Source organism: Dipodomys spectabilis, unplaced genomic scaffold (assembly GCF_019054845.1).
Source record: "Dipodomys spectabilis isolate Male_0828 unplaced genomic scaffold, ASM1905484v1 ptg000360l, whole genome shotgun sequence".
Classification (NCBI taxonomy): Eukaryota; Metazoa; Chordata; class Mammalia; order Rodentia; family Heteromyidae; genus Dipodomys; species Dipodomys spectabilis.
In genome coordinates, this window is record NW_024871037.1 from 1,307,475 (window position 1) to 1,331,717 (window position 24,243).

The following is a 24,243-nucleotide window of genomic DNA, read 5'->3' on the forward strand; positions in this document are numbered from 1 at the left end:
GCCGGAAAACCAAACTCAAAAAGGCCTACAGGTAAGAGCACTTGCCCAGCAAGTTCATGGATTTTAGTTCAATCTCCAAAGTCTTGCTTTGACAGATGAAACAGACAAGAGCAGCAGAAGAGTTAGGAAGCTTCCGTGAATACAGGAATTAGGAAAAGAAGTGGTCTCCCAACAGTTCAAACTCTAGGACCAGGGAGAAAGAAAACCAAACCAGGAGAATGAGTGAATCAAGCAAAGACAAGATTTCCCCAGGAAGAGGAAGGCTAGAGAACAAGAGATGTTTCAAGGAGTGGGAGAGGGTCACAGACCTCTGCTATACGCTGAGGGCAGCTACGACAATAGGGTCGAGAAAATAACTACAAGCAGCAAAAGCTGTCTGCACTGAAAGCAGGTCAAGGGGTGGGGGGTGAGAAATCAGAACAATGGAAGTATTTGAGGCCTGTAAGAAAGAATCAGAAAGAGTCTAAAAATTAAATAAAAGAGCAGAGATAAAGGCCTGGGAACAGAGAAAGACTCAGGATTTGCAAGACACAAAGGGGGAATCAGTGAGAAACAGCGAAGAGTGGTGATCATTCACTGAAGACCTACAAATTCTGGGTAACCGAAAACCTGACAGCAAATCTATGCCCAACCACTGAGACACCACTATCACACTCCACTACGAGAAGACCATGGTGGCCCTAGGAAAACTCGATGTGTGAAATAACAGGAAAAGGGCTGGGAAGGTGGCTCAGTGGTAGAGTGCTTGCCTTGCATGCATGAGGCCCTGGGTTCAGTTCCTTAGCATCACATAAGCAGAAAAGGCTGGCCAGTCCTGGGGCCTGAACTTAGGGCCTGGGCACTGTCCCTGAGCTTCTTCTAGCTCAAGGCTAGCACTCTATCACGAGAGGCACAGCGCCACTTGCAGCTTTTTCTGTCTATGTGGTACTGAGGAAGCGAACCCAGGGCTTCATGCATGCTAGGTAAGCACTCTACCACTAGGCCACATTCCCTGCCCCTACTCTGTAGGTTTAACCATGGTGGGACAATGAGAGAGAGAAATAAGAAGAAATCTATTCCCTCCTTGGGTAAACAAGGAGAAACCAGGAAGTAGAAAATGTTCAGGACAGATGAATGTACCAAGGTGTCCCTGGAACCAAAGAAACCAGAGCCAAGAATTTCCCAAGAAGGGGGGGGGGGGGGGGGGGGAGTCCTGTATGGCTTTTACTAGTGGAAGGAAGGTCACCTTAAACAGCTGGCAGGCAGCAGCTGCAGCTTGCCGCTCAGCATCGATCTTCTTGCTGCCATAGCCTTCTACCTCCACACTCTTGGGCCACTTTATGTGCAGGGTGACTTTCTGAGAAAGAGAAGGGAAAAATCAGGCACCTAAGCTTTCTCCAGATTACAAAGCTGTTGCAATCAAGCAAGGAAAGCAGTAAAGCTGAGACCCTCATGGCAGTGGTGTGCTAGGCTCGGAGAGGCGGTAGGACAACCCCCGCCCCCCCCTTCAACTCTCTGCAAGACCAATTTTCCCACGCTCCATCCATTACTCCACAAGTTCTTTTACTTCTTCAGAGTGACATGTTCTGACTAGAGGAAATACCGGGACCCACCTTATCTTTTCTGTTTTCAACAAACCTTTCAGCAGAATGCTATATGCCCAGGGTCTCTAAGACTAGAAGCAGAATTGTTCTCACCTCTAACCCTTGGGAGTTCTAATCAGTCCACAGAGGAATGAAGGTATGGAGGGGCCTGTCTTACAGAACGTGGGAACTGCTCAGCTCATCTGCCCTGTCTTCCTACCATGCCCCAAACCATGCACATGTATTTTTCTGGCTCTTGTTCAAACCTAACTTTGAGATTCTCTGGCGACCATTTTAATTCAGAAAACTTCCATGAAAAACTTCAGGATTCCTTGGGGAAAAAAAATCCTGAGAGAGGAACAAAGGCAAGAGTCTGTCTGTCCCTGGAGTCAAACCACTGCATCCCCTGCCCACCAGTTACCTTTTTCTTCGGTCCATTCGTGTGTACGTAGACTAGTTTGTCTTTTGCGTGTGAGATACCAAGGGCTCTTCCAATCACACTGTTGAGAAGGTTTTTAGGCTGTGGGAACTCTTTTAATAGGTCCCTAGAAGCTAAGAAAATAAGAACAAAAGCATTAAAGTTGTTCTTACTCTTAAAAATGAACAAACAAGCAATTCTGGGCTAAATTCTGACAGTGTTGGCCTCTGACCCCCAAATCAACCAAAAACATTGTAAAACGGAGAGGTTTACAGAGAACGGGGCCACGCACCCTTGCATGGCCACTTCCTGAACAAGAGCCAATAAAGAGCCCATACATCACTAAAGCAATCTTTTCCATCCAACGTTTTGATTCCATACATCAGCTACAAAAGCCCAAATGGGTCAATAAAGTGCTCTCATCTAAACTCTGAAGGAAGACACTACACAGAAAGCAACACAAACTAGAGATCAAGCCAATACTTCAGGAAGACATAAACCTGTGTAGTTAAGAGATGAGATCCTGTTGTTTACCAGAGGCCTTAGCTCTCAACTTGGCATGCTGTGAAAGAGCTTAAAGTCATAGAAAGACTTGCACAGTTAAAGACAGGAGTGAAGGCTGGGAAGGTGGCTCAGTGGTAGAGTGCTTGCCTTGCATGCATGAGGCCCTGGGTTCGATTCCTCAGCACCATATAAGCAGGAAAAGCCAGAAGTGGCGCTGTGGCTCAAGTGGTAGAGCGCTAGCCTTGAGCTAAAGAGCTGAGGGACAGTGCCCAGACCCAGAGTTCAGGCCCCATGACTGACCAAAAAAAAAAAAAAAAAAAGACAGGAGTGAGCCATTTCTTTTCCTGATTCGAATGGCATTAAGGAGCAGAAGGATGCATCAGAAACCACAAGGATACCTCACTTCTTCAATTATTTTCTGAATTGATTCCAGAGTACAAAGAGCTGAGATGGCCACCTTCACGCAGCTTGTGCCAGACACAGGACCACAAAGAGGACTACTGTGAGTAACCAGGTACAAAAGGAAGGGCTAAAACGTAAGTAACCCTTCAACAGATGCAGAGACAGGTGTGACTTCTCATTCTGCCATGATAGTCTACTTTATCTCAGCACTGGGGCTCCAGGACACGGCCTTGGCAATCTCACTTGACTTTTTTTATTCTTACTCAAGGCTAGCACTCTACCACTTAAGTCACACCTTGACTTCCACCTTTTTGGTGGTTATCTGAAGATCAGAGTCTCGTGTACCTTCCTAACTCCACTGGCATGGAACCTCAATCCTCAGATCTCAGCCTCCTGAGTAGCTGGGATTAAAGGTGCGAGTCGCCAGCACCCAGCAAGTATTCGACTTGAAGCCAGCTCCAAAGGGGGCTTTTTTTTTTTTTTTTTTTTAAATGCCCTTTTACAAAGCCACTAAGAATCAAAGTTAATGGGCAGGATCTAAGTCGAATTCAGGGGATTTGATCCTACAGGGAGATCCCACTTCAGCACCCATGTGAGACCTCCAGGCGTGCACAGAGGCTTTCCTCCAGATCTACGAGGGGGCTTGGGGTGGTGGTGGTGGTGGTGGCTAGTGAGGGCTAGGCGGCTCGCTCGGCCGCCCCGAGTCTCCATGGGCAAGGTGTGCTGGCCGGGTGCTCCCCGCACACTACTCAGGACATAGGGAGCCGCCCTCTGACACACCCCAGCTGTACTGAGGGGCTGCCTGCCACAATGGTGTAGGCAGACGCTGGTCCCTTCATGTCCTGACCCCCCCCCCACCCCGGGGCCAGTTATCCGGGCAGAAGTTAGACGGGGTCCCGCACCTGTCACCTGTTCGTGCTGGTGCGGGGCGGGGGGGTGGGGCGCGCAGAGCTTTGCGCAGCAGGCCGATCTGGTCCTGCCCCCCCCGCGGCCCCCCCTCCCCCCCGCCCCGCCCCCTCCCCCTCCCCCCCCCCCGCCGTCCCCCGCCGCTCGGGAGGAGCCCAGGCCGCCGCGGCCCGCCCGCCCGCCCGCCCGCCCGCCGCGGCCCTCACCGTTCACCATGCTCCCGTCGCCTTCCCCGGGCTCACCAGGAGCCGCCTCCGACTCGGCCTCGACGGCCTCCTGGGCCTGGGCGCCGTCGGCGCCGACGAAGCCCGACGAGAGGCCGCGCGACCGGCCCTGGCGCCAGGCGGCGCGGGGCCCCGGCGGCCGCAGGCGCGGAGAGACGCCGGCCGCCAGCGCCATGAGCCTCCTGGCGGCCGCCATCGCGCTCCCGCCAGCCCCCGCGGCCCCCGGAAGGCGCGGGGGGGGGGGGGGAGGGAGGGGGGGGGGGAGCGCGAGAAGGGGCGGGGCCGGGGGCGGGGCCGCGCGCCCCCTGGCGGCCGGCGGGACGCCGAGCCCGGCCCAGCGCGCAGCTCCCGCCTCCCGGCCCACACCCTCCCCGCGGGGGATCCCCGCTCGCAGCAAGCCAGGCTGCCGGGCTAAGGGGAGGGCCCGACCCCGGGGGTAGGAGCTAACTGCCCAACCGGCCGCACCCCCATCCCAGAACGACCTACAAAGCGAGTCTGGTGAGGAACCTGGAGCCCGGGACGGAGATTTCTTTTGCCCGTCCTGGGGCTTGAACTCGGGGCCCGGGCGCTGTCCCTGAGCTGCTTTTAAGGCTCCAGGCTAGCGCTCTACCACTTGAGCCACAGCGCCACGCCTGGCCTCTTCTGTGTCTGTGGTGCTGAGGAATCGAACCCAGGGCTTCATGCATGCGAGGCGAGCACGCTACCTGCATCGGCTCAAGAAGTGTTGAAGGGACAAGTTGGATTCTGCGGCTGCTGCTTGCTTGTCTGGAAGCCCAGGTGGGAATCCATTTCCACAACCGTGGGCCGGGATCGTTATTTCTCTTCAAGGCTCTGACAAAGACTTTGGGTGTGCTGGGGCTTAAACTCAGGGCCTGGGCACTGTCCCTGGGCTTCTTTTGCTCAAGGCTAGCTCTCTACCATTTGAGCCACGGCTCTACTTCTGGCTTTCTTTCTCTTTTTTTTTTGGTAGTTTACTGGAGATAAAGAGTCTCACAAGCTTCCCTACTCAGGCTGGCTTCAAGAACCTTAGATCTCAGCCTCCTGAATAGCTAGGATGACAGGTGGGAGCCACCAGTATCTAGCTCTGGGGTAGGACCTTTTTAAACAAGTTCCCAGATAGTAAGGAGAAAAAAAAAAAAACAAATAAGGCTATGTATGGGGGAACACATAGGATCTGAATCATAATATCTACAGCTCAGTCTCACCCAACAGTGCTACTTGCCAACTGAGTAGCTTAGGTAAGTTCATCAACTGGAATAATTACAACAAATTTGTTCTACTCATTTTTTTTTCTTTTTGGTGGCTGTGGTTAGGATCAAATAAGAATATTCCAAAGAAGGCTTTGCAGATTGCCCCGGGAGAGAAGTTCCTAGCTTCTGAGAATGTAAATCACAGGAAACAGTCCCTTAGAGACACACTCAGGTGGGATGGGACAGCCTCAAACTTCAACTCCTCCATTTACTCCTCAGTGGGTCTTTTCCAAGAAAGGCACAAGAGGGAGTAATTATCTGACAAAGCAACTGTGGCTACCCTCAGTTATCAAACATACCCCACTCAGAAGAATGATGATCCCAGGGCTTTGCATTTGACCAGGGGACTCATTAATTTCTACATAGCCATCCAGCTTCTGGAATCATGCTCAAAGACAGTCAGCTGACTATATTCCCTCAGAAGAATCTGGATGTGTACTGAACCAGGAAGGGGCTACAGTAGCTGAAGACAAACTTGACAAATTCTGGTGCCTGACAAGTTGAAAGAAACAAGCATAGACAGAAAGACACTCCTTCAACAGATCCTTTCTGAAGTCCTCAGTACTGCGCTCTACTTCGGCAGCCTTGTAGCTTATGATGGAAATGCCACCATTTCTTGGATTCCCAAGGAGTAAAAGGGAGAACTACAAAGACCAGACTGGCCAGGAGTTGCTAAGTGTTCAAGCTGATCAATAATTTTAGGGGAGTTCATAATAGCAGATGCTTTAAACTTTATATTAATGTGTGCGTGCGCACACACATGCAATGCACATGGTGGGTGCTAGTGCCCATGCCTGCCATCTGAGCCACTCAGGAGGCTGAGACTTAGGAGTATCACACAGTTCAAAGGCCAGATAGAAAAGTCTGCAAGAAGGCTGGGAATGTGGCTTAGTGGAAGAGTGCTTGCCTAGTATGCATGAAGCTCTGGGTTCGACTCCTCAGTACCTTAAAACGGAAAAAGATGTTAGTGGTGCTGTGGCACTGAGCCACCTTCCCAACCCCCAGAGCAGAACCCTTCTAGTTCTGTGATTAGCTCCCTAGTGGTCCAGGGCAGGAGTTGGATAATTATAGCCTAGAGACCAAATCTAGCCCATTGCCTATTATTATAAATAAAGTTTTAATAGGACAAAAATACAGTTTTGTAGTTATGTATAGTCTCTAACTGCTTTCGTGCTATAATGGCAAAATTAACTGCCACAGAAAATGTATAGCCTACAAAATCTCAAATGCATTTACCATCTGATGCACAAAAACCTTTGTGAACTTTTGTTGAAGAAGATTTTGAAGTAAGTAAGAGGGCTGAGGCTCTTTCCTTTTGCTAAGTTCAGTCTTCTCAAAAATCCTTTTTTTTTTTTTTTTTTTTGGCCAGTCCTGGGGCTTGAATTCAGGACCTGGACATTGTCCCTGGGCTTCTTCTTTTGTTCAAGGCTAGCACTCTACCACTTGAGCCATAGTGCCACTTCCAGCTTTTTCCTTGAGGAATTGAACCCAGGGCTTCATGCATGCTAGGCAAGCACTCTACCACTAACCCACATTCCCAACCCCTTCTCAACATTGTTGCGAGAGAGAAAAATTATCTCCTTTACCTGTGAAAAAAAGAAATAAGTTCTGAAAATGGGAAGAGGTTACTGGTTTAGATATCTCTGAGAACTTCACAATCAAGTATGTCTTGTTCTGCTTCATGTGTTACATCTACCAGCATGGAATTAAAATACAAAGGCTCTAAACACCTAAAACCTAAAAAAGCTCCCAAGAAATCAGGTGCCAATGGCTCATGCCTACAATCCTGGCTATTCAGGAGGCTGAGATCTGAGGATTGCGAGTCAAAGCTAGCCTGGGCAGGAAAGTCTATGAGACTCTTATCTGCAATCAGCCACCAGAAACCTGCAAGTGGAGTTGTGGCTCAAGTGCTAGAATACTAGTCTTGAGCAAAAAGAGCTCAAGGACTGTGCCCCAAGTCCTGAGTTCAAGCCACAGGACTGGCACAAACAAACAACATAAAATAAGACCCCAAGAAAAGGCAATAGGAGGAAGCTTTTGACAGGTCAAGCTTTGGGGCAGACTGGAGAATGTATGGAGAGAATAGGAGAGAAACAACCAGCACCTAAAGAGACTGAAGGGCTTGGCCAACACACCATGACTAGTCATTCAGTAATAGATTATCTTATGGACAGCAAGGAGTAGTCAACCTGGCTATCAGTGAGAGCGTAAGGAGAGCTCCTTCAGCCAGGTCACCCTGCTGCCGGAATTCCCTTTGCACATGTGGAGAGCCACAGATCCCTTGGTTAAAAGAAAACCCACCACTACATTAAGCAGAGATGGGAGAGGGCCGCCGACTGTGCCCCTCCCCTCCCCGATCCCAGCAGATACAGTGTCACCCCTCGGTCTCGATGCTTTCTACTGCTCCAAGTCTCAGATGTGAGTAGGTGCTGAAGGTATACAGGTGACACACTGAGGTGGGCTTTCTTCATTTATTCATCCTTGATCTTGAGCTTGTTTTTTTTTTTTCCCCAATTCCATATTCTGAGTCTGAGGGACTCTGTACTCCACATATATGGCCACTGTTCTGGGACTTTTTTTTTTTTTTCTTTAATTTCAATGCATGAGAAATTATCTCTGCCATACGCCATCTTAAAGGCAAAAGCACCAGTGAAGTCTCCAGGGAACTGTGGGGTAGCTGGGCACCAGTGGCTCACGCCTATAATCCCAGCTATTCAGGAGGCTGAAATCTGAGGATAACCGTTCAAAGCCACCCCGGGCAGGAAAAGTCCATGAGACTCTTATTTCCAACAAACCACCAAAAAACCAGAAGTGAAGCTGTAGCTCAAAGTGGTAGAGCTCAGACAGGGCCCAGGCCCAGAGTTTAAGCCCCATGATGAACAAAAAACAAACAAACAAATAAAAAGGCTGAGGTGGAAGGATCACTTGAGCCCAGGAGTCTGAAATCAGCCTGGGCAACATAGCAAAGATTATCAAAAGAGAGAAAGAAAGAAAGAGAGAAAGAAAAAGAGAGAGAGAGAGAGAAAGGAAGGAAGGAAGGAAGGAAGGAAGGGAAGAAGGAAGAAAGAAAGAAGAGAATGGAAGGAAGGAAGGAAGGAAGGAAGGAAGGCGAGAAAGAAGGGAGGGAGGGGCAAGGAGAAGAAGGGGAAAGAGAAAGGGAAGAGGGAGGAGGAAGGAAGAGGAAGAAGGAGGGGAAAGGGAAGGAAAGGAGAAAGGAAAGGCAAGGAAGACAAGAGAAGAGAGAACATAGCAGAAAGGCCTAACAATCACGTGGTCATAGAGAGGCTAAGTTGTATGTCATTTCTACCAGGGAAAGGCAAGAAGCACACCACGTGGATGCTTTTGCAGGCACAGCTCAGCAGGCTCATGGGGGGGGCGGGGCCCATGCTCCTCTGGGAAAAGGCAGGGAGAGCGTGTAGCACCTATGGGCCATCCCACAGGGCAGCCGCCCATCCCCTGAGCCCCAGCACTGCCGAGTGCCCCCACTAAACCATCTTCCAGCTTTACCAAAAGCACATCTGACACTCTCAGGACCACTCACCTGCCATGTTGGAAATGTTAACGTTCAGCCTTTTCGAGTTACAGGGCATTTTAAGAAAGGAAAAAAAAAAAAGGGCAATCAACTCTTGTTTTGGCAATGGTAAGGGGTGGCATTTCTTTAACACCTAAGTCAAGTAGTCACAGAGGGGCTGGAAGGACACACGGCTACTGTTATCTTAACTGCTGCCTATCAGGAAGGGCTAATAATGTAGCAAAAGGGCAGGACCTGTGGAGTAGCACTGGCCCTTATACCCTTCCCAAGCTCTAAACCTTCAAAGCACTTTACAAGACAAGAGCCCGGGGTAGGTTAGCTGTCTGTCTCCAGATGAGAACAAAAATCTTTTCTCAGCTAACATCATTCTCTTTCCGTGTTAACAGGTAGCCTAAGACAAGACACAAAAATAAATTAATTAAAAAAAGAAAAAAATGGAAAGAAAAGCCACCAGGGATGCTGGAGTTGGTAAACCTAAAAAAGATCTAAGTTTGGGGAGGGGGAAGAAAAGATGCTCATGAGTAGAAAATGCTCTTGTGGTTCCTGTTTCTAAAGGGTACAGTAAAACCTCTCCTCTCAAAGATGGCTTTCCCTTGCCAATAGACTGACAGGTGGATTTTAATGTCAGTAAAGTGCTTTGAGGGGCTGGAGGGGAGACAGGGGAGGAATTTGACTGGGCATTCCCAAAGGCTGCAAGATGGTGGACGCTGGGAAGAGATCAGGATCGTCACTCTGGCCCAGGCTACAAGCACCTGCTGTCTTTTGTGAGTTAAGAGCCTTCCCTAGAAAGCTACAATGTTCTCTATGCGGGTGTGCAGAAGACCTCAGCAGAATAGGCTCAGACTTTATTCCAGGAGACTGGGGGGAGGAGGGGGGGGTGTCAAGCCATATTAACCAAGGATTGTGAAGAGCCCAGAGCTTTCCAAGAACTCTCTCCCAAGGGTTCCACCAGCTCTGCTAAGCCCATCCTCCCCCCTGACTTACTTTTCAGAGGCCCTAGAGAGCCCCATACCCGGGTTCCCACTGAAACCCCACCTCCTGGCTGACCCTGGACCACGGTGAAGCTGGAGGCCAGGCCCCTCCCTTACCTCGAGAGATGGTCCCTCCAGGGGCGGGGTTGACACACATGGGTGGAAGGCGGGGTGGGGGGAGTTTGCACTGACGCTGTCTGTGCTGGGCCCGATCTGGGGAGGGGGGGAAACAGAGGGTATTAGAACAACATGTGGTCAGTCACCCCCTCCCTGGACCCCTCCCTCCCATAGTATAGAGCCCTGAACTGACTCGCCCTAAGAGCATCCATGAGGAGTTTGTGGGCAGCAGGGCTGCTGATTGACTTTGGGATATATATCTCACACCATATCCTTGTAGAGATCCCTTCTTGGATCTCAAAAAGGCCTCAAACCCTTTCTGTTCTCTCTGAGTTTAACATGTGTCTTGTACACTCTCTAAAAGAATAAAACGGGGTCTGAGAAGGTGGCTTAGTAGTAGAGTGCTTGTCATATCATGCATGAAGCCCTGGGTTCCATTCCTTAGTACCACCTACCCAGAAAAGGCTGGAAGTGGTACTGTGGCTCAAGTGGTGGAATGCTAGCCTTGAGCAAAAAGAAGCTCAGGCACCGGGCGCTGGTGGCTCACGCCTGTAATCCTAGCTACTCAGGAGGTTGAGATCTGAGGATCGTGGTTCAAAGCCAGCCCAGGCAGGAGAGACTGTGAGACTCCTATCTCCAATAAACCACCAGAAAACCGGAAGTGGCGCTGTAGCTCAAGTGGTAGAGCGCTCGCCTTGAGCTGGAGAGCTGAGGGACAGTGCCCAGGCCCAGAGTTCAAGCCCCACGATTGACAAAAAAAAAAAAAAAGAAGCTCAGGGATAGTGCCTGGGCCCTGAGTTCATGCCTCAGGACTGGCAAAAAATAAAAAGTAAGAATAAATAAAACGGGCTGGGAATGTGGCTTAGTGGTAGAGTGCTTCCTAGCATGTATGAAGCCCTGAGTTCCATTCCTCAGTATTACATAGACAGAAAATCAGTGCCACACAAACAGAAAAAAAAAAATGAAATAGTACTGTGGCTCAAGTGGTAAAGTGCTAGCCTTAAGCAAAAGAAACTCAGGGACAGTGTCCAGCCCTGAGTTCAAACCCCAAGACTGGCAAAAAAGAAAAAAAAAAGTTTCACAGATTTTTCTTGCCCAGGTTGGCTGTGAATCTCGATCTTCAGATCTAGCCTCCTGAGCAGCTAGGATGGCAGGCGTGAGCCACCAGCATCCAGCTCCATCTTCAACTTTTGGTAGCTATCTAAGCATTCGGTAAGGTTTCAACTTTGGCCACCTTAGTCTCCAATCTCACATTATTGTTTCCCTCTATGGAAGAACAATGAAGGGATTTGTGAATTATTGGAATCAAGTCTAGTGGCTGCTAAAAGCAGATCCAGACTCCTTTTCTAAAAGTGCCATTCCAAATATGTGCATTCATTTAGCCTAAATGCCACTCATCAGTGACTACAAAGTACATTTTTAAGACTCTCTAAATATCTGAACTAAACTGAAGACATTCCCCCTAGTTTTCCATAGAAAGGTAGAAGAGCTGAGTTAAGGAAGGCATAAATCTGGGCAGGAGTGACTTACACCTGTAATCCTAGCTACACAGAAGGCTGAGACCTGAGGATCAAGGTTCCAAGCCAGCCAGGGTAGTCAAATCTACCAGACTCTTATCTTCAAATAACCAGCAAAAAAGTCAGAGGATGTGGCTTAAGTGGCAAAGTGCTAACTCTGGCCTGGGACCTTGAGATAAGTCCAGTCCTGGCCAGAAAATGGAAGAAGGAAGGAAGGGAGAGAGGGAGGGAGGGAGGGAGGGAGGGAAAGAATACAAGAGAGAAGGGGGGAAGGAGGAAGGGGAAAGAGGGAAGGAGAGAAGGAAGGAAGGAAAGAAGGAAGGAAGGGAGGGAGGGAGGGAGGGAGGGAGGGAGGGACGGAGGGACGGAGGGACGGAGGGAGGGAGGAAGAAAGGAGAAAAATATATATATGGTGTTATAGAAGAAACACTTATAGTATTTGGAACTAAGTGCCTAGGATTAAAGTTGACTTTGGAATTAATTCCAGTTCCTCCCTTGAATCGAAAGCTACAAATCATAGGCTCAACCGCTCTATGCCTGTTTGAAAAATGTCCTCATTCATATTCAAGAATGCGGGATTTAAAAAGAGCAAAAGGAGGAATATTTGATGAGTGTTACTTCATGAAGCATTTCAGAACGAGGAAAAAGATGTTAGAATACCACAACATCACTGAAACCTTTTCTGACTATATTGCTAGAAGAAAATGTACATTCTTACTAATGTTCCCGGCCCCCCCCTCCCCCCACCTCCTGCTCACTGGGCTTGAACTTAGGGCCTGGGCAATGTCCCTAAGCTTCTTCTGCTCAAGGCTAGTGCTCTCTACCTCTTGAGTTACAGTGCCACTTCTGGCCTTTTCTGAGTAGTTTACTGGAGATAAGAGTCTCTCAGACTTTTCTGCCTGGGCTGGCTTTGAACCACAATCCTTAAATCTCAGCCTCCCTGAGTAGTTAGGATTACAAGCAGGAGCCACCAGCGCCTGGCTGACTCATCCCCCCCATTTTTAAAGACTTCTTTGCTTTTGTTTCATTCAACAGTACTATAGTTTAAACTCAGAGCTGAGTGTTTGCTAGACAAGCACTCAACCACTGAAGCTATGATCTAAGCCCTTGGGTTTTTTATTTTGGTGCCGGTCCTGGGGCTTGAACTTAGGGCCTGCCCATTGTCACTGAAGTTTCTGGTTCAAGGTTAGTGCTTTACTGCTTCCAGCTTTTTGGTGGTTAGTTGGAGATAAGAGTTTCTCACAATCTTCCTTGCTTGAGCTGGCTTCAAACCATGCTGCTCAGATCTCAGCTTGAGTAGCTAGGATGACAGACATGAGCCACCGGCATCTGGTTTGTTTTGTGTTGTTTTCTTTTCCAGATGGAGTCATGCTATGTAGTGCAGGCTGGCAGAAAACTCATGATTGTCCAGCCATAGTCTCCTGAGTACCTTCTCACAGAAGACTCTGTTTGCTTTGCTGAGTCCGGACTCTGGTGGCTTTGTAGCTGAGAGAGCAGGTACTTGAACCAAAATGCTCTGTTGAATTATGGTCATAGGAAAGATGGGGGTTGGGAAAGCGGTTCAGTGGTAGAGTGCTTGCCTTGCATGCATGAGGCCCAGGTGTGAGCCACCAGTGGCTGGTTTCAGGCTGTATTCTTATAGCGACAGGCCTGAGCAATGAAAAGATCAACTAATTCACTTTTATAAAGAGTTTGGTATGTTCAAGATAAAGGGCTGGGTAGGGAGCTTTTCCCACGTTATTTCTAATATTGTCACTATGTCCCTAGCAAACAGAAGAAAGTCCGTTATCATCATGACAGTGTTAGGGAGAAGTAGTTTTGAAGGCTAGGAAGTTTGATTCAGTGGCCCCAAGCTTTTCACTTGGTATTTCCTCCTAAGACTAAAGCTATCTTAGGAAGTTGAGCTCATCATCTCCTCCTGAGGAGCAAAGAAATATGTGCAAAGTAAACCCACCCAGGTACCAGTGCCTCACACCTGTCATCCTAGCTACTCAGGAGGCTGACATCTGAGGATCACAGTGCAAATCCAGCTGGCGCAGGAAAGTCCTTGAGACTCTTTATCTCCAAGGAACCACCAGAAAACAGAAGTGGACCTATGACTTAAAGTGGTAGAGTGCTAGCCTTGAGCACAAAAGCTTATCTCCAATGAACTACCCCAAAGCTGGAAATGGAGTTGTAACTCAACTTGTAAAATATCAGCCTTGAGCAAAAAAGCTCAGGGACAGTACCAGGACCCCTGAGTTCAAGCCCCAGGACCAGTGTTTGCCTGAAGGAAAATATCCAATATAGTCTTTCTGATTAGTGACTGCTCTCTTTGAGATTTTCAAGCATAAAATGATTGTTAGTTAGTACATACTACTTACTTGTAAACAATCAAGGCCCAAAGTCAGACCATATTATGCACTAAAGCCTCTTAATGTTAATATGGATTGTGAGTTTATGAGGGGTCAGGCCTTCTTCTAAGCAGTTAACACCTATTAACACATCTGATCCCTGGAACCACATCCCTTTTACAAGTGGTGACAAACCTCTCTGCTTATTAGGTAAACACAGAGTAATTAAGTGATAGTTTACAGTTCAGGAAACAACTGTGCTGTCTATACTAATCTAATCAGGTTTTTTCCTTTCTTAGCCAAAAGAGAAAGAAAAAAAGAGAAAAGAAGAAAAATATAATGACAAAACTTATTTGTGAAGCTGGGTGCTGATGGTTCACACCTGTAATCCTAGCTACTCAGGAGGCTGAAATCTGAGGATTGGGGTTCAAAGCCAGCCCAGTCAGGAAAGTCCATGAAACTCTTTATCTCCAATTAACCCCTAGAGAACTGGAAGAGGTAGAGTGCTTGTCTTTAGCAAAAGAAGCTCAGGGACAGTGCCCAGTTCATGTCTTATGACCACCAAAATCAAATAAAAAAATTATTTGCTTATGTTTGTGTATGTGGGGCTTGAAATTTGGGCTTCTTGCTCTCACTTGGCTAGTACTTAACCACTTGAGCCTAACCTCCAGTTCTAGAAAAAATTAATCTTTCAAGCACCATGAAATCAAATGGAGGGACTAAAGAGGTTTCTCTGAACGCTGGGACATCCATCCATCCCTCTTTCTGGCCCCATTCTGAGTATACACATGGTACCACCTAGTGGTTCCTAGTCACTGAAGAACGTAAGATGGAAGGGAGACACAATCAGGAGAATTTATTTAATCAAAAGCTCTGGACAGGGCTGGGAATGTAGCTTAGCAGTAGAGTGCTTGCCTAGTGTGCATGAAGCCCTGGGTTCAGTTCCTCAGTACCACATGCACAGAAAAAGCCAGAAGTGGTGCTGTGGCTCAAGTGGTAGGGTGCTAGCTTTGAGCCAAAGAAGCTCCAGAATAGGGCCGAGGCTTTAAGTTCAAGAACCAGGACTGGCACAAAAATAAGATAAAAAAGCATTCTAACCTAGTTATTATTTAGTAACACAACATGTTCAGTGGAGCCTCAAACTCATATCAGCTTCGGTATAGGACAGGGGCTTTTTACTCTTCATTCTCTTGAAGATATGCTCTTGTCTAAGACACACAAACTCCTCAGGATCTTGGCTCCTGAAACTCTCACCAGTTAATTCATTTTGTGTTAAATATATCCTGAACTATGCCCCATAGTTCAGTGACAATGTAATTAATTTTGCAGTAGTTTATACAACCTCCTCATCTCATCTGCTACGAACCTCTACGTTCAAGACTTGTTGGAGTTCATATGATCACTGGTAATAACCTTATATACTTCTGCTAGTGTTTACTGAGACTTATTATGTACAAAATGCTGGGACAGGTTCTATGATGATAAGATAGCACAAGCCTTGGATATTGGATACAGGGAGTTCCTGATCCAATGTTGCAAAAAAAAAAAAAAATTGTGGTGAGCACTGGTGGCTCAGGCCTGTAAAAGCCTTGCTACTCAGGAGCTGAAATCTGATGATCATGGTTCAAACCCAGCCCAGGCAGTTGAGAGACTCTTATCTCCACTGAAGCACCAAAAAATCTGGAAGTGGAGCTGTGGCTCAAGTAGTAGAGTGCTAGCCTTGAGCATAAAAACTCAGTGCCTAGGTGCTCAGTTCAAACTCCAGGACACACACACACACACACACACACACACACACACACACACACACACACACACACACACACACACACACACACACACACACACACACACACACACACACACACACATTTAGAATTTAGCCAGGCTACACAGGAAGCTGAGATTTCAGGATCACAGTTCAAAGCCAGCCCAGGCAGGAAAGTCTGTGAGATTCTTATGTCCATTTAACCACCAGAAAACCAGAAGTGGGGCTGTGGCTCAAAGTGGCAGAACGTTAGCCATAAAGCTCAGGGAAAGCACCCCAGGCTCTGAGTTCAAGCCCCATGACCAACAAACACAAATAAATGAACGCATGAATTTGGCATAGACTAATCATAGGTTAACATGGACATGTTGGTAAAGTAAGTTATAGAAGGACTGTATTTGATCAAGAGAAATCAGGAAAAGATTCATGGGGCAGATGGTGGAAAACACCAGCCTAGAAAAAAGGTAAGATTTGGATAAACAGCAAGTAAATGAGAGAAGGCTGAAGAGGGGCGGCAAAACATATACCAGGCCAGGATAGAAGGCACAAGGTCTGCATGCAGAGGAAGGGAAGGCAAGGGCTTTGAAAAGCTACTCTGAGAGGATAACTATGCAGTGGTAAAGAAAACTCACAGCTTTCACAGCTGTGAATCCCAAAGAGGAAGGTGTGAGGCCCCAGATGCAGTTACATTCTTACCTTTTCTGAATGAGTCCAAGCTGAACATGTCTGGCCAAGAGGGGAAGCTGGAATCCTAAGGAGGGTCAAAAGGCAACAGTTTAATATTCCTGTTCCAAGAACTGCACAGAAGACTTTCAATTGTACAGAAGATGAAAAAACAAAACAAAACAAAAAAGCTCTTCACTAGAGAGCTCCACTGCAACTCCCCAATCTTAATGATGGGAAGGTGAGCTCTGCTTTAATTACATGTACCCTTCTTTGTAATTGAGAGCTTTCTTCTTGTTGTTAAACAGAAAGGGATGCATTTTGTCTTTTACTTTTATTTTGCCAGTCCTGGAGCTTGAACTCAGGGCCTGAGTGCTGTCCCTGAGCTTTTTTTTTGGCTCAAGGTTAACAACATTCAACCACTTGAGTCACAGCACCACTTCTGGCTTTCTCTGTTTATATGGTACTGAGGAATCGAACTCAGGGCTTCATGCATGCTAGGTGAGCACTCTACCACTCAGCCACATTCCCAGCCCTGCATTTTGATAGATACAGTTGCACTTCATTACAATACTTGCAGATTTCCTTGTGACTCTTCCAAGAGGAAACGAATTCCTTATGGATGCCCAGTCTCACGTGGCATCAGGAAATGGAACTGTGAATTGCTTTTAAGGACAAACTGGCGTCTGGGGCCTTAGGAATAAGATTGGCCTGATAACATCAAAGAGTAATTGTTTAAAGATCTGGAATAAAAAGCTTTTTTGGTTGGGAGGGGCCCACTGGTGGCTCAGGCCTGTAATTCTAGCTACTCAGGGGGCTGAGATTTGAGGATTGTGGTGTGTGGTAGAAAGCTAGCCTGGACAAGAAAGTCTGTGAGACTCTTATCTCCAATTAACCAGCAAAAAGCTGGAAGTGGAGCTGTGGCTCAAGTGGTAAGGAAAGTAACAAGGCCCTGAGTTCAAGCCCCAGGACCAGCGCACGTGCGTACATGCACACATACGCACGTGCGCGCGCGTACACACACACACACACACACATGCGTGCGCACACACACACACACACACACACACACACACACAGAACTTTTTTTTTTTTTTTTTTGTCGGTCGTGGGGCTTGAACTCTGGGCCTGAGCGCTGTCCCTCAGCTCTTCAGCTCAAGGCGAGCGCTCTACCACTTGAGCTACAGCGCCACTTCCGGTTTTCTGGTGGTTTATTGGAGATAGGAGTCTCACGGTCTCTCCTGCCCGGGCTGGCTTTGAACCGCGATCCTCAGATCTCAGCCTCCTGAGTAGCTAGGATTACAGGCGTGAGCCACCAGCGCCCGGCATACACACAGAACTTTTTATGCTTTCCATGGTAGAGCCTCTATGTCTCTAAGAGATGACCAACTATAAATTTACAATTAATAATTAGAATTTAAAAACTTGTTAATACCTAAGCATAAATATTAAGTTGAAACACAACTATTAGCCAAAAATTTTGGTGCTTTTTTTTTTTTTTTTTGGTCGGTCATGGGGCTTGAACTCTGGGCCTGGGCGCTGTCCCTCAGCTCTTCAGCTCCAGGCTAGCTCTCTACCACTTGAGCCACAGTGCCACTTCCGGTTTTCTGAGTGATTTATTGGAAATAAGAGTCTCAGGGCCTTTCCTGCCCGGGCTGGCTTTGAACCACTGCGATGCTCAGATCTCAGCCTCCTGAGTAGCTAAGATTACAGGCGTGAGCCACTGGTGCCCAGCTTTTTTTTTTTTTTTTTTTTTTTTGAGACAAGCTTTTGCTATGTAAACCGGCTGTGACCTTCCCCATTTCAGCTACACAAGTGCCGGGATTAAAGGCTAGCACCACCATGCAAAGGATTTTGGTACATTTCACTCATTAGTACATTTAATTGAGGAATACCTAAAGCTGATAGGAAAACAAAATAAAACAGAACACAACTGACTAAATACACCTAGACTGATATTTAAGCAAGATGGTATTAGATTAGGTACCATAATTTTTAGTAACCCTAGTTTAAAAAACATCTACACAGCTGGGCGCTGGCAACTCACACTTGTCATCCTAGCTATTCAGAAGACTGAGGATCATGGTTCGAAGCCAGCCCAGGAGGCAGGAAAGTCCATGAGACTCTTAATCTCCACTTAGCCACCAAAAAGGCAGAAATGGAGCTGAGGCTCAAGTGGAAGGGCACTAGGTCTTAAGAAAAAGTATCTCAGGAATAGCACCCGGGCCCTGAGTTCAAGTCCCAGGATGGGCACAGTCAATCAATCAATCAATCAAGGCCCTGAGTTCAAGCCCCAGAATGGGCACGGTCAATCAATCCATCCATCCATCCATCCATCCATCCATCCATCCATCCATCTATCCATCCATCCATCCATCCATCATTCTACACAATATTTTAGCCTGCTAGGTAAATGTTCATTATTACAAGGAATCTCCTGGGTTACCTACAGGGTCGTGCTGGACTATTATTTCCTCTCATTGTCAAATTATGGGGGAGTGGGGAGTGGAGGGCTAACCTGGGGCTGAATCTTTCAGGTCCATAGCAGGTCTGCCCTGATGGCTTTCTCTCCCTCAGGGATGCCGGAAATTTCAGCCGATAAGATATGGTAGCTCAGAGAGAAAACTTCAATACAATAGCAACGATGATACAATTTACTTGAAGAAGTTACAGTCTACAAACTCCTCCTATCCAAATTAAAATTTTTAAAAAAGCATATCATTTTGGATCCTAGTTTTAAAGCAAACCTGAGTATTTTAAAATACAAGGCATCTTAAAACGATCGCTAAGAAACAATACTTTCTTGCTAAGGAATTCTCAGTTGATTGTTTCAGAAATACGACTCTTGGTTTTGGTTTTTATTTTTTCTTTTTGGTCGGCTGTGGGGCTTGAACTTGGCCTGGGCACTGTCCCTCAGCTCTTCAGCTCAAGGTGAGCGCTCTACCACTTGAGCCACAGCACCACTTCCCGGCTTTTTCTGTTTATGTGGTGCTAAGGAATCGAACCCAGTGCCTTGTACATGCAAGACAAGCACTCTACCACTGAGCCACTTTCCCAGCCCGACTCTTGGGTTTTGTTGTTAAAATGCCTCCGCTCTTCAGTTTCAATCAAGGCTTATGAACACTATCTTGTTTCCTAGCATAAAAAATATATAGTATGATATTCAAGGTACCAAACTATTTCACTTAAAGGTAATTTAGAGAGCTCTAGCATATTTCAGAGTTCCAAAAGAAGCCTGCTTTCCTTATAATGTGGTGATATTAAAACAAACAAAACACCTCTGTTTTTTTTCTTTTATCCAGTTACATAGAGATAAGTAAAATGCTATCAGGATTTTCCTTCCTTTCTTCTTTCCTTCCTTCCCTTCCTTCTTCCTTTCCTTTCCTTTTTGTTGGTCCTGGGGCTGAATTGACGGCCTAGGCACTGTCCCTGAGCTCTTTTGCTCAAGGCTGGCACTCTACCACTTTGAGCCATAGCTCCCCTTCCAGTTTTTGATTGGTTAATTGGAGCTAAAAGTCTCACAAACTTTCCTGTCCAGGCTGGCTTTGAACCTCGAGCCTTAGATCTCAGCCTCCTGAGTAGCTAGAATTACAGGTGTGAGCCACCAGTGCCCAGCAAGATTTCTTAACATAATTAAACACAACTTGATTTTAGGTATACTATGTGGTGATTTCAAGACAGAGATTCCTAATGACTAAGAATGACACTCCTCTTTCAAGACAGCCACAAACGGAACTAACACATGAATTTAACCATGCCTTTCTGCTTTACCATATGGCAAAGCATGAATGAGATCCACCACTGCTATGTGCATGGCTAGGAACTTACCTTACAAACGCAGGAACAGGCTCAGATTTTGTAGGCTTTTGAACTGGAGCTGAATTCTCCCCTTGCTATTCCTCATCACGAGGCTGGGCCTCCTCCTGGGAAGTACAATTGCGGGGGGGAGGGGTCACTAGATGGGTGATCCCCAAAGAGAAACAAAGTTGCACCAATCACAGAACTGAGCTGTCCCTCAGTTCTTCAGCTCAAGGCTAGTGTACTACCACTTGAGCCACAGTGCCACTTCCGGTTTTCTGAGGGGTTAAACGGAGATAAGAATATCACGGAGTTTCCTGCAGGGGCGGCTTTGAATCTTGATCATCAGATCTCAGCCTCCTGAGTAGCTAGGATTACAGGTGTGAGCCACCAACACAGGCTTCATTTACTCTTAATAACAAGTTTTGTTAGGGGCATCACACACACACACAACCCAAGTCCTACTTCAATACCTACGAAGACCCATTCTAGACCCATCAAGAATGTTTGCTGGGCCGGACGCTGGTGGCTCACACCTGTAATCCGAGCTACGCAGGAGGCTGAGATCTGAGGATCACTGTTCAAAGCCAGCCCAGGCAGGAAAGTCCATTATACTCATCTCCAATAAACCACTAGAAAACCGGAAGTGGTGTTGTGGCTCAAGTGGTAGAGCGCTCGCCTTGAGCTGAAGAGCCCAGGGACAGCGCCCAAGCCCAGAGTTCAAGCCCCACGACCAACAACAACAAAGAATGTTTGCTGGGTGCTAGTGGCTCACGCCTGTAATCCTAGCTATTCAAAAAGCTGAGATCTGAAGATCACAGTTCAAAGCCAGCGTGGGCAAGAAAATCCATGAGACTCTTACCTCTAATTAATCGCAAAAAGCTGAGAATGGAGCTGTGGCTCAAGTGGTAGAACGCTAGCCTTGAGAACAAACACTCAGGGACAGCGCCCAGGCTCACTTAGAGTTCAAGCTCCAGGACCAGCAAGAAAAAAAAAAAAAAAGAATGTGAACTATCCTAACCTAGCGCCTGTAAGATACCAAGGAGATGTCGAAATAAAGGAGGGCATGTAGGCCTGAAAAGCATTTTCTCCAAGTCTGGAACAAAACCAATTTCATTTTTCTTTTTGCCAGTCCTAGGGCCTGGGCACTGTCCCTGAGCCGCTTTGTACTCAGGGCTAGCATTCTACCACTTGAGCCACAGTGCCATTTCTGGCTTTTTCTAAGTAGTTTAAGGGACTTTTATGCCCAGGCTGGCTTCGAACCATGATCCACAGCTCTGAGCCTCCTGAGTAGCTAGGATGACAGGCGTGAGCCACTGATGCCTGGCCCAACTAATGACCATAATGACTATAACATAAATCTACCTAAAGTATATAAATGGGCTATAACATTCTTCTAGATTGGGAAAATAACAATAACTCAATGTGGAATATCATTTTTACAGTTCACCAAGTACTTCCATGGACTAACCCATTTCCTTTCTGCAAATACCCTAGGAGAAGGTAAAAAAATCTTTCCCAGGGAAGAAAATTGAAGTTCAAGGTTATACAACTTACCCAAGATCTCATAGCTACCTTAGGGCAGATTGGAAATCTACATTTGAGTGATGTGATTCTAAAACTTTCCCCACCACAAGTAAACTACTTTACTTCTGGCATACCACAGGGAAGCAGAAACGCACCATGCCTTGGTTCATGCCAAGTTTTGAAAGGGTACAAAGAGTCTGCCAGTGGATAAAACTTTGGACCATAGCAACATAAAATATATGGACAGTATCTTTGGGCACGAAGAAGACAACCTAGCAAGGGAGAAAATGCAAAGGATGTGAATGCACACGAGCTTTCACATCAACTCCCAAATTCTCCAGACAGCAGAGGCCTCCTTCCTTGGAAACACCAGGGCACTGAGATTTAAGGGTAAATTACAAGATGCTGATCAAGGCCTTCCAAGAAACTAGAAGGGAAACGTTTCCATCAGACAGTGTCTTCGGGCCTGTGGGCAGGGGCTAAGAGACTAGGTTTAGAGACTAGGTTTAGAGCTTGCTGCAGTTTACCTACAAGGATTGGGGATATAAAGCAACATAGTGTCCACCCTGCAAAAAAAAAAATCTCAATTATGTGACCAATATCGTTACAAGAAGAGTAGCTAGAAAAAAAGCATGCTGATCGCCATACTCCAGGCTTAGGGAGAAATCTGAGGACCCCTGGGACTGCAAACAAAGAACCTCACATGCATTAGATCTTCCCTGCAAAATTGGGCAAGTCACCACTAGCAAACAAAGAACATTTCATCTCTCTGGCCTCCCCCCAGATAGCAAGGTCGGTGCAAAAAGGGGGCAAGCCAGAGGGGCTACAATGCATCAGGCCTCTGTCTCGTCCGTCTTTCTCTCTTTCCCTCTCTGGACGAACGGTCCAGGAGGCGCAAACGAGGGAGGAGGGGCAGACAAAAGGTCTCAGGGCACTCGAGACACTTCCTCCAGGCTGGGCCTGGAGGAAACGGAGCATCCCCAGAGGCGAAGGCGTCGGTGCGCCAATGGAGAGGCCACTCCGGCGGCCCTGGCAGAGCCCCTGGCACAGCGAGGACCGCCCCGCCGGACCGGTCTGGCCCCCGCCCTCGCCCGGGCTCCATGGCAACAGCAGGCCGAGGCCTGGTTGCCCAAGGCTCGGCCAGGCCGGTTTCCCAGGCAGGCCTAGGATGCCCGGCCTGCTCCTCGGGCCCGCCAGCTTCTCCGCCCTACTGTTCGCAAGCCTTGGCGGGCGGACCCGGACCCCCTTCCTCGTGCTGACCACCGCCCCCCCAGCTACAGCAGGCTCCTCCAGGATGGGGGAGGCACGAAAAGGGAGAATAAAAAGCCCAATTCACCTGTTGTTACAGATGTGAAACAAGCCTCGGTGCACGGCGCATGAGCCGCTGGCCCCCCCCAACCACGGTCGGACTACAACTCCCATCAGCGACAGCGCGACCCCTTCCGGGTCCTGGAGCGGAAGCCACCGCCGCGCCCTCCCGGTGCGCGACGCCGTTTCTCAGGGAAGGATTGCAAGGCAGGTTCGCTGGCACGGACTATGTGTGGCCTCCCTCCCCCCGTCTCCCCACGAGGCTGTCGGTGTGGGGCTGGCTACTCTGTGGAAGACACCCCCCCCCTACACACACACACCCCCTCCAGTTCGGGGGCCTGGGCCCCCAAAAGGGCACGGCAGCGGATGTAGGCGGGACTTCCGGTGAGGTCGCGGAAACGCGCGCGCGAACAGCTCCGGCGGGGGGGCGGGACCCCGAGGAAGCCATTAGGTTTGCCGCCCGCCACGGTGCTCACGGCCACTAAAGCTTCGGGATGGCTTGGGAGCCACGAAGGGCCTTTTTGTGCAGCTTTTTTGTTTGTTTTTTTCGCGCCTGCAGCTCCCGTGAGTACAGAACAAGAAACAAAAACCAGAGCCAGAACCACCACGTCCAGCTTGGGGGGACCCCATCTGTCGCCAGGCCCGTGGTCCCGCGCCTCTTAACTGCAGCTCCCCTTCAGGCGTCTAGGCCTCTTTTTAAAAAGTTAATTTCTGTTTAGGGAAGGGGGCACATTCTCCTTTTACCCCGCCAGGTTGCACACTTTTAAGGGAAGCCTTAGGTGGTCCTTGGTGGAGGCGAGTGTGGAGGTCGTTGTCTGGGCCTCTCTGCTCCCTCCCTTCCCCTCCCACTCCCCCCCCCCCCCATTCCCCGCCTCCTCCTGGCTCTAGAGAAAAAGGGGATTATCGCTCCTGGCTGAGGCCTAAGTGTGGGTTTAGTGGAATCCGCCTTCGTTGGAGAGAACTCAGAGCCCTTCTGAGGTTGGGTCAGAAGTTCACAGTTGGAAGAGAGAAAAGGCCGAGGTCTACACCTCAATGGGTAGAGATCTGCCACAGTGTAATTCTTGAGGCCCTGGGGGTGGGACATCCTTCCCCACACCCCCAGCAAAATACACACATTGCGTGGATTCACCACAGCGAGTTAACTCAAATTTCCCCAAGGTTTATAGTTAGCGGAGGTTTAGTCTGAGTAGGAAACAGGTGAGAAGCTTGAGAGATTCTGGTCCAAGGTTAAGAACTAGGAAAGACCAAAATTGGTCTCTGAGCTATTGTAGGAGCCTAGTGGCAGCCTGAGCTCTTTGGGATTTTTTTTGTTTTTAAAGCCCTCAGGTCTTTCAGGTCTCAGAATTACGTGTGTATACACACACATACACACATACATACACACTCTTACCACTAGAGTCACAGTGCCACTTCTGGGTTATTATGTGGTACTGAGGAATAGAA

The 24,243-nt window shown here is 48.0% G+C and overlaps 1 protein-coding gene across 5 annotated transcripts in view; it reads right to left on the reverse strand.

Moving 5' to 3' along the window:
- Dhx30 (DExH-box helicase 30) overlaps nt 1–22,900 on the reverse strand; it is a 31,711-nt gene extending 8,811 nt beyond the window's left edge. The window contains exons 1-8 of one of the 5 annotated variants that reach the window (XM_042665984.1): nt 22,829–22,900; nt 19,996–20,090; nt 18,686–18,792; nt 16,201–16,255; nt 9,887–9,982; nt 8,808–8,836; nt 1,984–2,114; nt 1,226–1,336 (exon numbers count right to left, since the gene is read on the reverse strand). In XM_042665984.1, the coding sequence (XP_042521918.1) occupies nt 1,226–1,336; nt 1,984–2,114; nt 8,808–8,836; nt 9,887–9,982; nt 16,201–16,255; nt 18,686–18,710 (447 nt within the window). In that variant the 5' untranslated portion in view covers nt 18,711–18,792; nt 19,996–20,090; nt 22,829–22,900. Of the gene's footprint in view, nt 1–1,225; nt 1,337–1,983; nt 2,115–3,998; nt 4,240–8,807; nt 8,837–9,886; nt 9,983–16,200; nt 16,256–18,685; nt 18,793–19,995; nt 20,091–22,828 lie in introns of those variants that run through there. The other 4 variants (XM_042665988.1, XM_042665987.1, XM_042665983.1 and 1 more) reach the window with 4 other exon arrangements.
- Between the last annotated feature and the right edge of the window lie 1,343 nt (nt 22,901–24,243).